This window comes from Saccopteryx leptura, chromosome 2 (genome assembly GCF_036850995.1).
Source record: "Saccopteryx leptura isolate mSacLep1 chromosome 2, mSacLep1_pri_phased_curated, whole genome shotgun sequence".
Taxonomy (NCBI): Eukaryota; Metazoa; Chordata; class Mammalia; order Chiroptera; family Emballonuridae; genus Saccopteryx; species Saccopteryx leptura.
The window spans coordinates 314026764-314044318 of record NC_089504.1 but is presented as its reverse complement, the minus strand read 5'-3'; the positions used below and the strand labels follow the sequence as shown (position 1 = coordinate 314044318).

At 51.1% G+C, this 17555-nt stretch overlaps 1 protein-coding gene across 5 annotated transcripts in view; it reads left to right on the top strand.

Annotated features, from left to right (window-relative positions):
• HIPK2 (homeodomain interacting protein kinase 2) overlaps positions 1 to 12496 on the top strand; it is a 175098-nt gene extending 162602 nt beyond the window's left edge. For all 5 annotated transcript variants that reach the window (XM_066362851.1, XM_066362850.1, XM_066362848.1 and 2 more), the window contains exon 15: positions 882 to 12496. In XM_066362851.1, coding sequence (XP_066218948.1) covers positions 882 to 1349 — 468 coding nt within the window. In that variant the 3' untranslated portion in view covers positions 1350 to 12496. The remainder of the gene's footprint in view (positions 1 to 881) is intronic.
• The last annotated feature ends 5059 nt before the right edge of the window (positions 12497 to 17555 follow it).

Genomic DNA, 17555 nt, shown 5'->3' with positions numbered 1-17555 from the left:
TCCCCTCTCCCTCCTCCCTTATCCCCTCTCCTCCTTCCTTCTTCCCCTCTACCCCCTCCCTCCTCCACTCTCCTTCCTCCTCTCCCCTCTCCCTCCTCCCTTATCCCCTCTCCTTCTTCCTCTTCCCTTCTACCCCCTCCTTCCTCCACTCTCCTTCCTCCTCTCCCCTCTCCCTCCTCCCTTATCCCCTCTCTTTTTCTCTCCCCTCTCCCTCTTCCCCTCTCCTTCCTCTTCCCCTCTCCTTCCTCTTCCCCTCTCCTTCCTCTTCCCCTCTCCTTCCTCTTCCCCTCTCCTTCCTCTTCCCCTCCTTTCCTCCACTCCCCTCTCCTTCCTCTCTCTCCCCTTTCCCTCCTCCCCTATCCCCTCTCCCCCTCCCCCCTCCCTATCCACTCTCCTTCCTCTCTCCCCTTTCCCTCCTCCCCTATCCCCTCTCCCCCTCACCTTCCTCTTCCCCTTTCTTCTCTCTTCCCCTCTCCCCCCTCCCTCCCTCCCTGCCCTCACTTCCACCTCCTCCGCCCTCCTCCCTTCTCCCTCCCTCACTTCGGCCTCCTCCCCTCCTCTCCTACTCCCTCTCCCCGCCCTCACTTCCGCCTCCTCCCCTCCTCTCCTACTCCCTCTCCCCGCCCTCACTTCCGCCTCCTCCCCTCCTCTCCTACTCCCTCTCCCCGCCCTCACTTCCGCCTCCTCCCCTCCTCTCCTACTCCCTCTCCCCGCCCTCACTTCCGCCTCCCCCCTCCTCTCCTACTCCCTCTCCCCGCCCTCACTTCCGCCTCCCCCCTCCTCTCCTACTCCCTCTCCCCGCCCTCACTTCCGCCTCCCCCCTCCTCTCCCATGTGTCCAGCCCCCAGTGCAGCCCTCTCCTGGTGCTTCTCCTTGTCCAGGCTCAGCAGCACATCACCGCAGAGCGCACGGGGAGCCACCGACGGCAGCAGGCCTACATCACCCCCACGATGGCCCAGGCTCCGTACTCCTTCCCGCACAACAGCCCCAGCCACAGCACTGTGCACCCCCACCTGGCCGCCGCCGCCGCCGCCCACCTCCCTACCCAGCCCCACCTCTACACCTACACGGCGCCCGCAGCCCTGGGCTCCACTGGCACCGTGGCCCACCTGGTGGCCTCCCAAGGCTCGGCACGTCACACCGTGCAGCACACTGCCTACCCGGCCAGCATCGTCCACCAGGTCCCTGTGAGCATGGGCCCCCGAGTCCTGCCCTCGCCCACCATCCATCCGAATCAGTATCCAGCCCAGTTCGCCCACCAGACCTACATCAGCGCCTCTCCAGCCTCCACCGTCTACACTGGATACCCACTGAGCCCCGCCAAGGTCAACCAGTACCCTTACATATAAACACTGGGAGGGGAGGGGAGGGGAGGGGGAGCATGGCCGAGGGGAGGAGGGGCAGGAGGAGGGACCTTGGTGGGAGCTGGGCTTTTTATACTGAAGATGCCGCACAGAAGCAATGCAAACGGGGTGGGGAGGGGCCCGGGAGCAGGGACGGGACGCGGATTAAACTTGAACTAGGAAGTGGGAGGACTCAGAGCAGAGAAGAGAACGTTTTAAAAAAGGAAGGGATTCAGGAGTGGGGGATGGGAATCTATGCTTTTTATTTTAAAAAAAAGAAAAAGTAAAAAAAAGAAAACATCAATAACAAAAACGCAGCTGGCGAACCCATTCTGCAGCAAACTGGAAAGGAGGAGCGAGCGACGGAGGAGTCCGCATGTGGGGGCCCAGTTTCTGAAGAACTTTATCTATGAACTTTTCAAAGATTATTTTCATATGGCAGCAAGTGACATTTAAGAATCTGCTGTCAGGGGACACCTGATATGGAAATCCAATAGATTTTTAATTATTGAACGTAAGAATTAGGGATTTTTCCAGAACTTGAAAGAGTCAGTAGCTCTCCAGAAGTTCAGGCCACAGCTGATGTTGTGGCGGTTGGTCTGGGTTCCGCTGAGCCTGGTTCTGGCTCACAGGTCAGGACAGATGGGGGCGTGGCCAGGCAGAAGGCAGCCCCCACCCTCCCCAGAGGGCACATTTTCTCTTTCCGAGCATTCTGGAAAAATCCCTAAGCAATGTTATTCCTCCACTGTCATTAATAACGTGTGTTGCAAACTTGAGTTCTTACTCTTTCCTGAAGATTTGTTTTCTCCTTGAATCCACCCCTAGTCACCTACCGTAGGGCTAGCGGCCGTCGCGACACCCTAGTGGAATGTAGCACTCAGCACCCTCGTCTTCTGCTTTGTGTTCAATTCCAGTGATACCAATAGACTATTCCTCAGTGTAATTGCACAAAAAAAAAAAAAGTGATATAACATAGGCATGTAACCAATGTGGTGGTCCAGGTGTGTGAGCGTGAGCAGGAGCGTGGGTGCCGCCGCGCCAGCCCCTGCGTCCCTGGGCACACTGACGCCACGCTCCCGCTGTCTTGACTTGACATCATTCCCTCCTAGTGCCTTACCGACGACAGACGCGCGCGAGGGTTTCCTTCCATGGTACTCCAAGAAGCTGGCGGAGGCGAGTCAGAGCGTCTCGGCTCTCTTGTGCTGTCAAAACATTGTACTCTGGTCTTTCCTTTTTTTTTTTTAATTTTAATTTAATGCCTGTTGTCTTTCTAAGGCTGTAAGGAGCTGGCAGGGGCTAGGAGAGCCCACGGATGTTGAGGAAGATGTGGGATGGATGGTGGGGGGTGGTCCTGATGGCAGTGATGGCTTCAGTTGAGTTTTTATTTGATGACAGAACAAGAGAGACTCCCCAGCCACACCCTCACCCCACGCAGCCCCCAGTTCTCCCCCACTGTACGACGGGCTCTGCCGTTTGTGGGACCAGAGGTCCCCTCTGTGTTTTGGGAACGCTGGCCCTGCCAGGCGGCTGCCTCCTCCCTGGGGTGGAAAGGACAGAGGAGAGGAGGCCACTCGGTCTCCAGGCTCAGCACACCCTTTTGTCAGGAGGCCTGGTCCCCAGCGTGTGTGCTCAGCCCCACCCCACGTGTCCCTGCGTCCCCATCAGATCAGCGTCGGCGGCGCCCCAGCCCCTGGCTCCCAGGCTGTGTCTCTGTCTCGCCCTTGCCATCTTGTCAGATCCTTCCCTCTGCAGATAAACGTCGACCTTTGTTCGCTGCTGGCTTTTCCTCGTGTCCCTGCCCCCCCCCCACCAGGCACGACTTTGCTTTGGTGTTTGAGGGCTCTGCTGGGCAGAAGGTGGGAGGGACACTTGTGAGGGTGACCAGGGGCACCTAGGCTGCACCGGGGAAAACACTCCCACCACTGACTAGGTTTCCAAAGAAATGTGTCCTTTGCCCTCTTTGCACCTTTGATACATTCTGGAAGGTTTTCGGGCTCTGAAACTGCTGGAGGTGGGGTGGGGGAGTCTCTGTTCACAACACATCACACACATGAAGGTTGGGAGACTGCCTGCTCACAGATGAGGCTTTCGAGGGTGGTCCTAATAGTCTGGTTCTCCATACTGCGTCCTTAACCCCAAAGCAAGTGTCCAAGGTGCAAAGAGGTGGCTCTTGGTGTTGCCGGTCCATCCTTGTCCTCCCCTGCCTTCCTCACTCTGCAGCCCTTGATGATCTACTGTGAAAGGTGTTTTTATAGTGATACCCAACCGAATTCGGTGAGGAAGCCAAACCATTACCTTAGCTCTTAGCTGTGAAATGTGAAATAACTCTGGAAAATTTCCCCTCCCCCACGGTAAATCCTACTTATCCTACAAAGAGACAGGCGCCCCCACTGGCCAGTCTGGTCCAGGCCCTGGGCTGGAAGGAAGGACACCATCTCCCTCTCACGGCAGGACAGCCCCCTCCCCGATCTTCAGGGCACAAGATGCCCAGTCAGTCGCCTCTATCTAGAAGTGGGGGGGTCATTCTGAGACACAGGGAGATGGCCAGTCCAGAGAGGGTCAGTGGTGAAGTCAGGTCTGGAGGACCCATGAGCCAGAGCCCTCCCCTCCTCCGCCCAGGACGGGCACCAGCCTGGAAGACCCACTGTCCGCGGCCAGGAGGCCACAGTGCCCCCACCAGCTCCTGAGCCCAGTTACACAAGTCTTGGCTGCAAATGCGTCCCCCATTTGCCTTGCTGGTGGCACCCTGGACCCCAGCCCTCACTGCAGCCCTTGCTCGGTCTGACCCTTTATGGAAAAGACAACACCGCCCCCCCCCCCCATGTTAAAGCAGGTGGCTTTTGTCTACTAAGTTGGAAGTCTGACTCTCTCACCTGACTTTCTTTCCTTTACTTCCAAATCAGGAATGAAAGCTCCATGTTGCTCATAGAGATAAGATTGTTGTACTAATTATTTTGATTATTGCCATTGTGATTATTATCATTATCATCATGTTGCTATTTTAGTTGATGTCGGAAATGCACATTGACTTCACGTATCCCTGTGTTTTCTCTTTACTATTTAAACATATTTTATTATGTCTGTGAGTATATAAGTAGACAGGAGGGACAGACAGATGTCAGACAGAAAGAAAAGGGAAGACCCAGGAATGCGGAAAATTGTTTCTTAATCTCTGTTCCACAAAGAGCTGTCGAGAAAGACCCCCACAGACAGAGTGGGACTGATCCAGGCCTACCCCTCTCCCCCGCGCCTGCACAAGCCAGGCTGGGCACCCAACTCCATGGTCATCACGGAGACTGCCATTGTCTAGGTCCTCGGTGGCCTAGGAGAGAGCTGAGAAGGCCTCTCACGGGCCGAACCCTGAGCCGTGGTTCTCTGCCACGTTCCCTGTGCTTCTGAAATTGCTACCTGGGACCTTGGCCTGCCTCCCATCTGCTGTTTACCTGTCCAGCAAAAAAAAAAAAAAAAAAAGCCCCTCTGTCCAGAGCAGAGCCAGCCCCTGTCCCAAATGGCGTCCCTTTTCCCCTCAGCGCAGCAGGAGTGGCTTATACCCTTCAGTGCAGACTGCTGTCCCCTCCTGGAAGCCGAGGTAAGGCTGCTAGACAGGCAGGACCCCCCCCCCCACCCTGGGGAAATCTCAGCCTCACTTTGCCTCCCCCACCCCGCCACTAACCACACTGTCCACTTCCTCAGTCTCCCCCTTGCCCTTCCTACATTTCCCAGCTCACAATTCTAGGAACAAACTAGTGAGCCCAGGAAAGGTGCAGGGATGGATGATAGGAGGCCATCCCCATTGGGCCCCGACTGCACCCCGCCCAGTGCCCTGACTTTTTAAGTCAGCTTGAGTTATACACACACTGCCCACCAAACCCAGAAACTGCAGCCCCGGATGAAGAAAGGGGTTGAAATGGCCGGCTTGGCCAATAGGCAGGCAGCTGGGAGATGCTGGGCAGGGCCCAGTCCCACAGACGCTCAGCAAATGTTGGTGTGCAGCCCCTAGTCCCCGCCTGCCTTCCTGGTTCAGTGGGGGCACAGAGCGTACAGAGCGGTGGGGCCAGGAGCCCCCAGTGGGGAGGCCAGCCTCTGCACATGCTCATCAGCACTTGCCCACATCTCCCCTTCATCCTCCAACTCTGAGTCGCCCGGCAAGTAGGATGAGTCAAAGGCAGCCCATCCCCAAGACCAAGCTCTTAAGTAGAGGGATGCCAACCTAGTCCTAATGAGACCTCAAGTAACGTAGAGCAACATCCATTCTATAATTGGCTTCATCCTTCTTTGCTGAAGAAACATCGTTAGAATGAGAGGGGGAAATTCAAGGCCAAGGAGAACCATGCAGTCGGAGCCTGAGGAGCCACAGGTCCACACGCTTCGGTTTGTGGGTCCTCGCTTGCTCACCTGAGTGTTAGCACCCATGTCTCCGTGCCTAGGGCCTCTTTCATGATGATTTGGCTGTTTCCAAGGGAAGGGGTGAGCAGGCTGACGCCATTACTTTTGTGGAAGAGCACGTGGTTGATCGGATTCGGAGGGGAAAGGGGTTGGGGCGAGCCAGCGGTGGTCTCCCGGGCTGGGTTTGCTTTCTGGCCTTCCTGGTGGCCGAGGGGCTCGCAGCCCGTGGGGCCAGCCGGCGCGTTCTCTGCGCCCTGGGAGACCCCACCCGCCCAGACACTGGGCCGTGGGGTGTGCGAACGGGAGGCGAGATCAGCACAGCTGCGTAGGGGCTGATTTCCCTCAACCAGGTCAGTAGAGCCGCAAACACTCGTCTTTGCACAAGCTTGTGCTGGAGGATTTGGAGTGTGTGAGTGTGAGTGAGTGGAGCAGACTTGCTTGGAAACTGGAGGAAGGCGATAAGGAGGCTTAAGGAGCTGTTACTGATGGGCTGTGGTGGATGAAACATCACGTACCTACGGGCTGGCCCCAGCTTCCTTCGGATTCTGGCCGGTGCTGGGGGCAGGGAGGGACCTGGGGCCGTTGCTGGCCCGCTCAGTGGCTGCTAGGACAGAAAACAGGTGCCCCGAGTAGCAGAGAAAATTCAACAGAGTAGAGGTTTCCTTCACAGGCCTAGCCTGGATATCACCAGCCTAGGACATCATAGCGCCGGCAGCATAAGAGATTTTGCTGCAAAGCATTCCAGCCCTGGGGACCAGCATGCTTCTCACCGGGTCTGTGTCTGTCCCTTCTGGTGTGTCTTACAGATTTCAGATGGGGAACCCTCAGAATTGAGCAGGCCAGAGGCAGCCTTACCAAACTGGAGAGGCAGGTGAAACCGTTCCTTTCTTTAGCCAAAGAAACCTTCTCAATGATACCTACAAATAACAGACAAAACGGCATTCCTTTCTTTCCTTTCTGGGCAATAATGACACCGTTCACCACGTGATTCCATTTGTCTCTTTCCTCTTCATCCTGACTTTGGGAGGGGGGGGGTTGGGGAGGGGTGGTTACATTTATTTCAAAACTGTACTCATCTTTTAAGAGAAGTAGAGATTAGTAAGCCTCTGCTGCTATTGGGGGACGGGAGGCACCGCACAAACGCATGAGCTTCACTAATCTCGTGTCACCGCAGGTGTGACCAAGCAGACCTGCCAGGAAGTCCGCCTATGGGGGGGGGGGGGTTCGCCCCTCGCGCGCTGGAGCTGGGCACAGGGTATGGCTACTTTTCCTGCCTGGATGCCCTCGGACTCTCCCTTCTAACCGCAGACTAGTCCACAATGTCTCAGTAAGGCCATTAGAGTTCAAGATGGGGAAGCGGCATGTAAACGCAATAGGAATCTCTCCAAGGCTACTGGTGCCACCACTCACTGGATAACCCAGCCTCGCAGAGGCCTCCCATGTCTTTCTTACACCTTCCAGAAGTTCAAGAGAGCCAGCCCCACAACAGCTCTCCCCTTTGCAAGGAGGGGACCCTCCAGCAGGGCACACTTTCTCAGAGTACCTGCCCCAGAGGGGCTTTGCTGAGTGCCCCCAGCTTGACTCCCACAAAAGCCTCCGAGAGCCCCCAATCTCAGACATTATGTTGACCATCTCATTTTTTAAAACCTGCGATGTCCCTCCTCTAAGTCACAGCCCACACCTGTTGAATGCTTCCGATACGCCAGACCCCAGGCCAAGCCCCATGTGAGGGTGATGTCGCAGAGCCCCCTCATAGCCTCTCCATGTGCAAACCTCCCCCCCTGACTGATGAGGCTGACAGTAAGAAGAAAAAAAGTAGCACATGCTAAGGGAAAGAAAATACAATGGTGGCCCAAAGTTTCCACGTGTCTAGTGAAATTTTTGTGAAGGAGGCCCAGACACAGGTAGGATTCTGTTTTTGTTTTTGGGGTTTTTTTTAATGACCAGCACTGAGTGGCCTCATACTTCTGATGAAACACTGAATGATACCCCCACCAACCGTGTGCCAAACACTGTGCTCGACATTGCTCACAGGTGAGCTTGTTTACCTTGATCTCCATGACAACCTGTAAAATCAGCAATATCAGCCCCGTTCCAGATGAGGCAGCTGGCGTGGAGAGCTGGTGACCCACCCAGCGTCACCCCGCTAGCTGGCGGGGAACCGGCCTGGAATCCGGGTCTGCCCAGCTCCAGCACCGGCCTGCTGCCACCAGCCTCCGCGTCTCCTACATGAAAGTGCAAAGAACGGTCTCGAGGAGCGTCCCTGCCCGTCCCCGCCCCTGCGTGCAACGCGGCAAGTCTGGTGGAGAGGGATCCCCGGCCGGATGCAAGCAGAGGGGCAGGCCTAGTCTTTGCTTTTAGAGAAAACCATAGGGGTGTTTCTTCTGGTTCTTGTAGAAGTCATATCAGGTTCCTTTCCAGTGTACCCATTAGTGTTAGGACTGCTGCTACCATAAACTCTTGTGAGAATGAAGAGGAAAAAATTTAAAAAGTGTGCTTTCCTTCTTTTAAAAAAATAATTTTTTCTTGCTTATAGTTAATTATAGAAAGGCAATACTAAAGGTATATATTTTTTTCAAAATGCTATTTTTGACTGCACTGATACGTATGACAACTCTGGTCTCTGTAATCGATCCACTCTTCAGCTCTGGGTAGAACCAGATGCAGGATTCACACCAAATTTGTAAATACTGTGTGTGGGTCTGGTGTCCAGGAACTTATTTCTTTGTGTAAAAATTTTTTAAAAAAAAAAAAAAAGGAGGAGGAGAAAGACAAGATGATTTTTAGAAAGAGGGAGCAATGGTTGTGTAAACTGAGGAAACCCAGCCAAGTTGGAGGGCAGAAGGAAGGAGTCTTTGCCGAAGTCTGTGATGGGTAGTAATAAAGAACGTTCTTATTTGGGTTGAAAGGTGACAAGAATTTAGGGATGCTTTAGGACTAGGTTTTTAAATTTTTTGAAAAACTCGCACCATTTGATATAAAACATCTCCTCGGTGGTTTTGGGTGGGGTGTTTGTTTTTTTTTTTCTTTAAAAAATGTCTTTACTGATTGGCTCCAGGCTTGTCTGCCTAAATCCTTAGGTAGTTTACACAAGTTGTAGAATCTTCTAGAACTTGAACTCCATCAGAAGCAAACCCATCTCATCGGAATTTGAGATCCTGGTTGGTTTAAAGATTTTTTAAAAGGAAGATTTTAGATACATTATCTTACACAAACTGTGACCTAATGGCAATAATTACCTCAAATGTGGGCATTCATCCTGATTTTAGCCTTTTTTGAAATCATGTAGCCAGCTTGATCTTGGGATTTAAAAAGACTATGAACTTTGTGTGGACTGAAGATGATGATTAATGCACACCCTGGTCATTGTTGCTTAAGTGAATTCTGAAAATAGCTAATCTTTGCAACAACAAAAAAATTTAAACCAAGGAAGAGATTATGCTTTGTGTGTTGTAATCAAATGTGATATTCAAATGCACGTTAAGTAAATATGTTTTTAGCTGCTGTAAAATGCTGTTAGCCTTCTAAGATATCAAGAGAGTCACATTTTAAATGTATACACTAAATAATGGACTGTGGATACTTAAGCATATTTCTGGCTACATTTTATAGTTCAAGTGTTTTATAGTTTACATTTAAACTGGTACTTTTTAAAGAAAAATTTCTGTTTCTAACTGACATCTTCAAACCCCAGCTGCCGCCTCTTCAGTTGCAAGCCGTGTAGCCCAAGGCAGGGGTGCCCCACCCATCCTGCTGTGCTGGGTAGCCCAACACCAGCATTCCCTCCTGTGGTACCGGTTTCCATGTGAACTCGAGAGAATATGAAAGGATTTCCAGGTTAAGCCCCCAGCCCGGACCAGAGGCCATGTCCTATCCACGCCTGTCTTCAAGGTCTTCGAAAGAGGCTTAGTGAACAGACCCCCGCTCCACTGACTTTTGTCTTGATTTGAATGTTTAACTTATTAATGATCCACTGACTTCCCGTCACTAGGCAGTAGGAGACACTGGGATTCAGGCGGCCCCGAAGGTACAGCTGCTGTTTCTAGCCCTAGCCCCCTCCGGCAACATCCTGAGGGGCGTTGTGCAGGGGGCAAGTCCCCCGCCCCATGCCCATCCTCCCTGGCCAGGTTTTCCATATCTGCTGACCCTGAACTCTGTTCTTCTTTGAAACAAAACAAAAGCAAAAGGCTGTTTTTCCTTTCTAGTTGACAGAGTAGAAACTCCGATTTGAAGCCTAGGTCAGGGGGAGGAGGGACCTGCACTCCTTCCTAGAGACTGTGAGTGCTGCTGAGTGGGGGCTGGGAACCAAGGGCCCCGTGGGGGGGGGGGGGGGCAGAGGGCCATCCAAGTGAAGATCATCATTGAAAAGGCTCCAGAGCCAGGCCCCTCCTGCAGGAACCGGGAACAGACAGGCAGGGGTTCCCCTAAGAGGCTGGTGCATTCTGTGTGTTTTGCGAGGAGGACCTGCTATGAACTGAAGGGCAGTTCCTTTAGCAGAGGAGACCCTGCAAACTGAGGACCACCGGGACCAGGGAACAGGCTGGTCTGCGTGTGCGTGTGGTTTTTCTGAAATGTATATGCTTTTTTCCCTGTGAACTCTGTTGATTACAGTTTTCTGTTGTTAGAAATGTTATCGTGAAATACATTTCATCTCACCCTCCCTCCCCCCAATGACACTCCCGCTTTCCTCTGGTTGGTTTTTTCCTTTGCTGTAATTAACCAAATGAATTCTACGTCATTGTCTTTGGGCTGAACCATGTTTTAAAAAAAAAAAAATCTTGCGGTACAGAAATTGGCTTTAAAAAAAAGAAAGAAAAGAAATATAGTGTATCTGAAAAATGGCTGTCACTGCTGGCTCTAGTCTGTCAGCCGGTCCCCACACAAACCTCTGCCCACACTGCCTCCCCTTCCTTGTGTCGGGGTCACTGTCCCCGTGGCCACCAGCCTCTGCCCTGTTGTCACCACAGCCCCATGGACAGCCGCCCAGGAAGAAGGGCCCACGAAGCTTTGTGAGGGTGGTTTTGCCTCCCCATTGGATCGTCGCCTGTGTGGTTGAAGGGGCAAGGGACATCACCATTGTTGTTTTTATTGTGTTATTATTATTATTATTATTATTTTAATAGTTTGGCTCAGGTTATAAGGGAGAACTTGGGAAGTGAAAAGTGACTTGACCGTGTCCATTCTTTGTAGCTTTCTGTGACTTCTGAATGGAACATAGTGTCCCCCACCCACCCTGCTTCCCAGCAGGCGCTCCTGTTGGCGACACCTCTGCTCCCGTCACGTGGTTTCTCCCCACCCCTCGCCATCCTCACTGTGCTAACTGCTCGTTTCCATTTTCTGCGTGGCTTTCCCAGGGCACAATCATTTCTAGCCCCCAAAGCAACTCCTCACCCTCTGTGTGTGTGTGCATCTTTTTAACCAAATGAAGTAGACCAGGAAGTCACACTTTGGGGCAGCAGAATTTCTAGTTTAGTAGAGAATCACTGTATAGATAGAGATGTTGATATATATGTTTGTGTATATATATATCAAACCAAATTGTGGCTAGGAGAAGCATAGCTTTACGGAGGAGGAAGAGGGGACGGCCCCAGGCTGCACCTGCCACATGGGGGCCTGAGGTGTGTCGCTGGGCGCTGGTCCCCCAGGCCAGCCCAGTGGAGGCAGGTGGCCCTGAAGGGCGCCACTGCTCTCTCTGGGTCCCCAGCGCCAAGGGCATAGGTGAGCGAGGGAGGCGACAAACCAGAATGACTGGAATTTTCCACCCTGATCTGCTCTGACCACATGTATCGAGCTGCTGCCTCTGATATTATATCACATTTCCAAAAATGGTATCCATTAGGGTGGAAAGTGAACGGATCTGTAGCAATGTTTACCTTTGGACTGCCCGTGAATTTAGGACACCTGGGTGGGAAGACTCACTCGCCAGGATAAGAACAGGGAAGAGGAGACCGGTGCCACCGGCCGCCCAGGCCCGGGACGTGGCTCCCTCCCTGCGGTCATCCTGTCTGGTCTGGGTCTTTCTGTACCAGGTCATCTCAGCTCAGTCAGCCCTCTGCAAGCCCCCAGTCTGTTGTGTTCCTTCACTGTATGGTTTCTGTAATAAAAAAGTGTTAATCCACATTAATCTTTGTGAAAATTATTGCGTGCGACAGTATTTTCTTGTGTACCTCTTACTCCTATGTGAATTGTCCCTCCTTTTTTCTTTATTTATAAATGTCTACTTTTTTTAAAAAAAAAAAAGGCAAACCAATGTGTCGTAGACCTCTATGTAACCTGCTCCTTAGTCTCATATTATAGGTATGTTATAAGGATGGATATTTTACTTGGCTTTAGAATGTTTTACAAGAAGATGAATTCTTAACTGATCACGTCCTTGCTACTAAAATGCTTGTGTTTTTTCATCATGACGTCGTGTGCTTCTAAATTAATAATCATTTTCGTTGTAGAAAAATGGAGTGAATTTATATTAGTCTTGGAAACTAATAATAGCATTGTAAATTTATGAGATGATTTTAACAGAAAAAAATTATAGAAGAATAGAGTTATTTTAATTGTAATAATACTAACTGTAGGGTGGGGGGGTCCCATGTGGTGAACTATGTTATAGCTTATTACTCACAGTTTTTCTTTTTGATCATTTTTTCGGTCTCTGAGGTGAAACGAGTTATGAATTAAAATTTGTAAACTCACATATGCATATTGTATATGTGTAGCATTGTAATCACACTTTGTCTTGGAATTACATTAAACTGTTTGGAATCACTGTACACGCGGCCTGGCACACTTATTTATCCTAGAACCAGACCAAGGTATAAGACTAAAGAGGTTATTGTTATGAGCAGCATCTTTCGGAAGTTATTTAGCCCTTGGGACATTCTTGAATACATCCGAACGTGTTTCTACCCCACAACTGCATTTGCCAAGGTGACAGTGTGTGGCTGTAGCGAGAGGGGTCATCTCACTATCAGCTCCTGTGCAGCCGGCCAGCGGGTCTCCGAACTCTGAGCCCTATCCACCCAGTCTGCTTCCAAACTCCATCCCTGATGCCTTGAGTCCCTGCTACCAGCTGCCCTACTGAGAGCTTCCCAATGTTCATTCCCAACCTGGGTGTGGGGCGTGGCCTTCCTCTGCATCTCATCCTGCCCTCTCACCAGCCTTCAGTGTCAGATGACCCCTCGCTCAACCTCACCACTGGGCCTTCTCCAGGACCCCCCATTCAAACTGCGAGCCCCCACCACACCACTGCCACGTCAGGAAGCAGAAGCAACGCCACACACACCCCTCTTACTGTGGTTCCCCATCCTTCCAGCAGTTTTTATGGTGAAATATACATAACAGTGTATCCTTTTAACCATTTTACATTTAGCGGCATTAATACATTCACAGTGTTGCACGACCATCACCACTATCTATTTCTAGAACTTCCATCATCCCGAACAGAAGCTCTGTACCCATTAGACAATAATTCCCCATCCCTTGCCCTTGGCAAACACCTGCCTACTGCCTGTCTCTGAGACTGCCTATTCCAGTTACCCCGTAAGTAGAATCACATGCTGTTTTTGCCCTTTTATGGCTTATTTCACTTAGTTTTTCTTCCCTATTGATTTGAGACAGGGGAGAGAGAGAGAGAGAAAAGCAGCAACTTGTTCCACTTAGTTGTGCGTTCATGGTTGCTTCTTGTACGTGCCCTGACCAGGGATCAAACCCGTGACCTAGGCACCATGTGACAGTGCTCTACCCACTAACCCACCTGGCCACGGCCACTTAATGTTTTCAATGTTCATCTATGGTTTAGCATGTATCAGAATTTCCTTGTGAAGACTGAATAACACTCCATTATATGCACAGACCACATTTTATCCCTTCATTCACTGATGGATAAGTGAGTATCCCCCTTTTGGCCTTTGCGAACACTGCAAGTATCGGGTCCTTGCTTTTAATTATTTTGGATATATACCTAGGAGTGGAATTGCTGGGTTATATGGCAATTCTTAACTTTCTGAAGAGCTGCCAAACTGTTCCATGGCAGCTCCACCACTTTAAATTCCCACCAGCAATGCACAAGGGTTCCTTCCGCCCCCAACTCGCACCATGGCCTCCACTGCCAGTGTTCTGGGGCTTCAGGACCACCAGCCTCCCAGCCCTCCATTTTCTGTGCCTCCTGGTCTCACGTGCTTCCCAGCCTAACTAAAGCACGCCCACCTTCTCACCGGTACCCTCAGCCCCCTGCTGTAGCCACCTGCTGTGGATGGATTCAACCACAGAATGTCTCTGCTCCTACCCGGGAGCATCAGGAAGCGACCTCCCCAGCCCAAGGACCGGGCCCTCCTGTCACGCTCCTCAGCGCCCTCTAGGGGTGACTAGAAACCACCACTCCCTCCAAGCCTGCACCCCAATACACACACTTTTTTATTTCCCAAGCATTAGAATTTATTCAGCTCCAATTTAATGCCAGAATATTGCAAAAGCTGCAAACTTGCTTTTCTTTTCCAATCTTCTCTAGAAGAGAAAGCTGAATTTCTCAGTATTTGGGAAAAGCATGAGCTAGTGCAAGCAACTGCAATAATCAGCCTTAGAAATAAAAGTATTCAAACCATTCCAGCCCCCAAACACCTGTTAACCATACACACTTGCATGTACACTTTGCATATCTTGTAAAGTAAATGTAAAGCAGGTTTACATTTTAGCCTGAATACCCAAGAAGTAGCGAGACTCCGTAAGGAACACATACTCTAAGACAGTTTCCCAAGACGAAATACAAATTGCACTGGATCTAAGTGAATCTTATTCTATTGTTCAGGCCCTCCGTGCCAGTCTTTATAGAATTATTAAGTCAGCCCCCTTGCCAGAAACGTTTCTTTTACAATAACTCATGTCACAAAGACTGTTTTCTGGTCAGAAACGGACAGGAAGAGGAGAGACAAGAGCTGTTTCAAGCATCTTCTTTCCAGAAAATTCTGTCACACCGAAGTGTTGGGTTCACAGAAGCTTAAAGTTGGAATTCCCCGAGACATGACCATTTTGAATGATCTTTTCACGTGCAGGAATACATCGTCAACACTTCCGCCTAACAATGCACTGGCACAAGTAACATCTTTCTCTCCAAGAGCCTGAGATGGGCCTCGAACTGCACCCTGGTTTCCCGGCCCCTCTCAAACCCCCCCATGTTCAAAACACACTAGACTTGCAGTCATTACTGTTTGCATCGACCAATGTGCACTTCTTCCTGCCAGTTTCTGGTTGATCCATGACAGAAAGCTTGCCAAAGGGCAAGAGAAACAGAGAAAACCCTTCTAAATGATTCCAGGGCTGGAGAATATGCAATCCTTAGCAACACAGAGCATTGCAAGCGGAAAACCAGGAGGGGGCGCCCCTCACTTTCCTTGCAGGAACCCAGAGAAATCCAGAAAAATCCAGGTCGCCACAATCCCACTCCCTCCCACAAACCTGTTTGCCTCTCCTGACTCTCCATTCAGCCTCAGCAGGAAGGACCCTGCGTCTGAGACAGGATCACCGGTGAGGTAAGGGAAAGGACACACAATAATTAAAGAAGGCCAAACAATTTGAGCAATTGACAACCAGCTAATGAATCACAAGATTTGATCTCCCCTAAAAAAATAAAATAAAAAAAAAAAATAAAAAAAAAGGTTTGATCTCCCCTCACCAAGGACACTTAGAACCAAATGATTTACACACGCCAGACCTTCTCCGGGCAGGCTGGCCCCAGTCCCGGTCCCTCTTTAAAACAAAACAAAACAAAACAAAAAACACCCTGACAATCTCTTTATGCATATTTGAATAAATCAACAGATTGAAAGACACACCTGAGAGGCTCATGAATATTCTGTTAAGACCCTCCCCTGAGACCTCCCCTAGGATTTCCTGCAGCTAAAGATAAAAAACAAACAAAAAACCTCAAGACAAGGAACCCAGCAGTCGCCTGACCAGTGGTGACGCAGTGGATAGAGCGTCGCCCTGGAACGCTGAGGTTGCTAGTTCGAAACCCTGGGCTTCCCAAGCCAGGGCACATAATTCAAACTCCTGGGCTTCCCAGGTCAGGGAACATATGAGAAGTAGCTTTGAGTTGATGCTTCTCATTCTACTTTCCCTCTCCTCTCTCTCTGAAGTCAATAAATAAAATTTTAAAAAATAAAGAACCCAGCGGCTCCCTAAACTAGAGCACACCCATACTTCTCCCTCTTGCGCTAAGGGTTCTCGGAGACTTGCAAGTAGCCCAGCAAGCCCAGCAGGGGGCAGCAGCAGCTCCTCGGAACTAACACCCTGCACCTGTCTCACGGCTCCCAGTGAGCCAAAGCAGCCCGGCCTAGGCTCTCCTGTTGCTTCTTCTATCCTAAACCCTCTCATTATTGGACTGTCCCCAGCTTTAATAAACGTAATCTCCAAATCACCTGTACTGCTGTGAAATCTCCCTTACACAAAGAACCCACACATTACCAGCAGACCCGAGGCGGACTCGCTCTGCGCCCAGTCCCCGTCTGGTCACGTCTACGTCCCTTTCTTACTCTCCAGAGTTCGTTCTTTCTTTCTTCCTAATTTATTTATTGATTTTAGAGAGAGAGATGAAGGATGGGACACACAGAGAGAGAAAGAAAAAAAACTGTTTTGTTGTTCCACTTATTGACACACTTATTGGTCGATTCTTGTATGTGCTCTGACCGGGGATCAAACCCACAACCGGACGTATGGGGACAACGCTCTAACCAGCCGAACTACCAAGACGCGTTCTCTCCCAGAACACTCGGAAGCCTTACCTGGATGACTGGAGTGACATGCAGGACACCGTGGAAGCTGCCACGTCCCTGGAGAAGGACCTGAATAGGCCCTTTGGAGCTGCAGGCGTGGGTTCAGCCCGCACAGCCTCTCAGCTCTGTGACTTCCCAGAGAACCAGTTCTGTGATGAGCAGGTGAAACTTACCTAGAGGCTGCACGACCACCTGACCACCCTCCGCAGGCCGCCCCGCCCCCAGGCGGAGTTTCAAAAGCGACACCTTGAAGCCGGACTAGGAGCCACTGGAACCCGGAGTCTTGGAGGGCCCCTCCGGTTCCCCTGGTGCTTGGAGCCTATCCCTAAAACCACTGGGCACCTTTAAAAATTATTATTATTAATTATGCATGTACTTGTAGGGCCCGCAGCCCACGGAAACGGAGAGAGGAGCAGACCCCACGCTGGCAGAATGGGAGCGCCCATAGGGGAATGCAAAGCAGCTGCGGGGAAGACTCGCCTGCCAGTGTCTTTGGAAACGTATTTAACTCTCAAGTGAAAACACACACTTACTGCTGTCAGTGTGCCCCCTCAAGCAGATTTGCTCCTGGGGTTATAGCAAAGCTGAAGTTGTCTCAGTTGCTACTCGAAGTGACAAACAGGTAGCAGAATCCTAGACCCCAGGGCAAGTCCCGTTTCCCAGTTGAGCCACCCCCCCCCCTCCCAGGAGGGCCAGCCCCATAATGAGGTGGCGCTCTCCCCTGGTGGCCAGCTCAGGACTCGACCCCCTCCCCTGGGGCTTAGATGTCAGAAGGACCTGTCCGCCTGTACAGGCTCCCCTGGCTTTGGAGGTGCGGCTCCTGGGGGAGCAGGTCAGGCCCAGGAGCATGTTCCAAACAGCCAGGTGCACATTGTTGGTGACAGCCTGACTTCCATGTTTTCTAACTCCTCCCTAGAAGAAGAGCTCAGCGTAAGCAAATATTAAATACGTGTAAAAGGAGAGGCTACGCTAAGAGCAAAGTGGCTGGGTGCCCTCGTGACCTCTTCACTCACACCTTCAGTCCTTCTCTCCTGCCTGTACTCACCGCCAAAGAAGGTTCCTC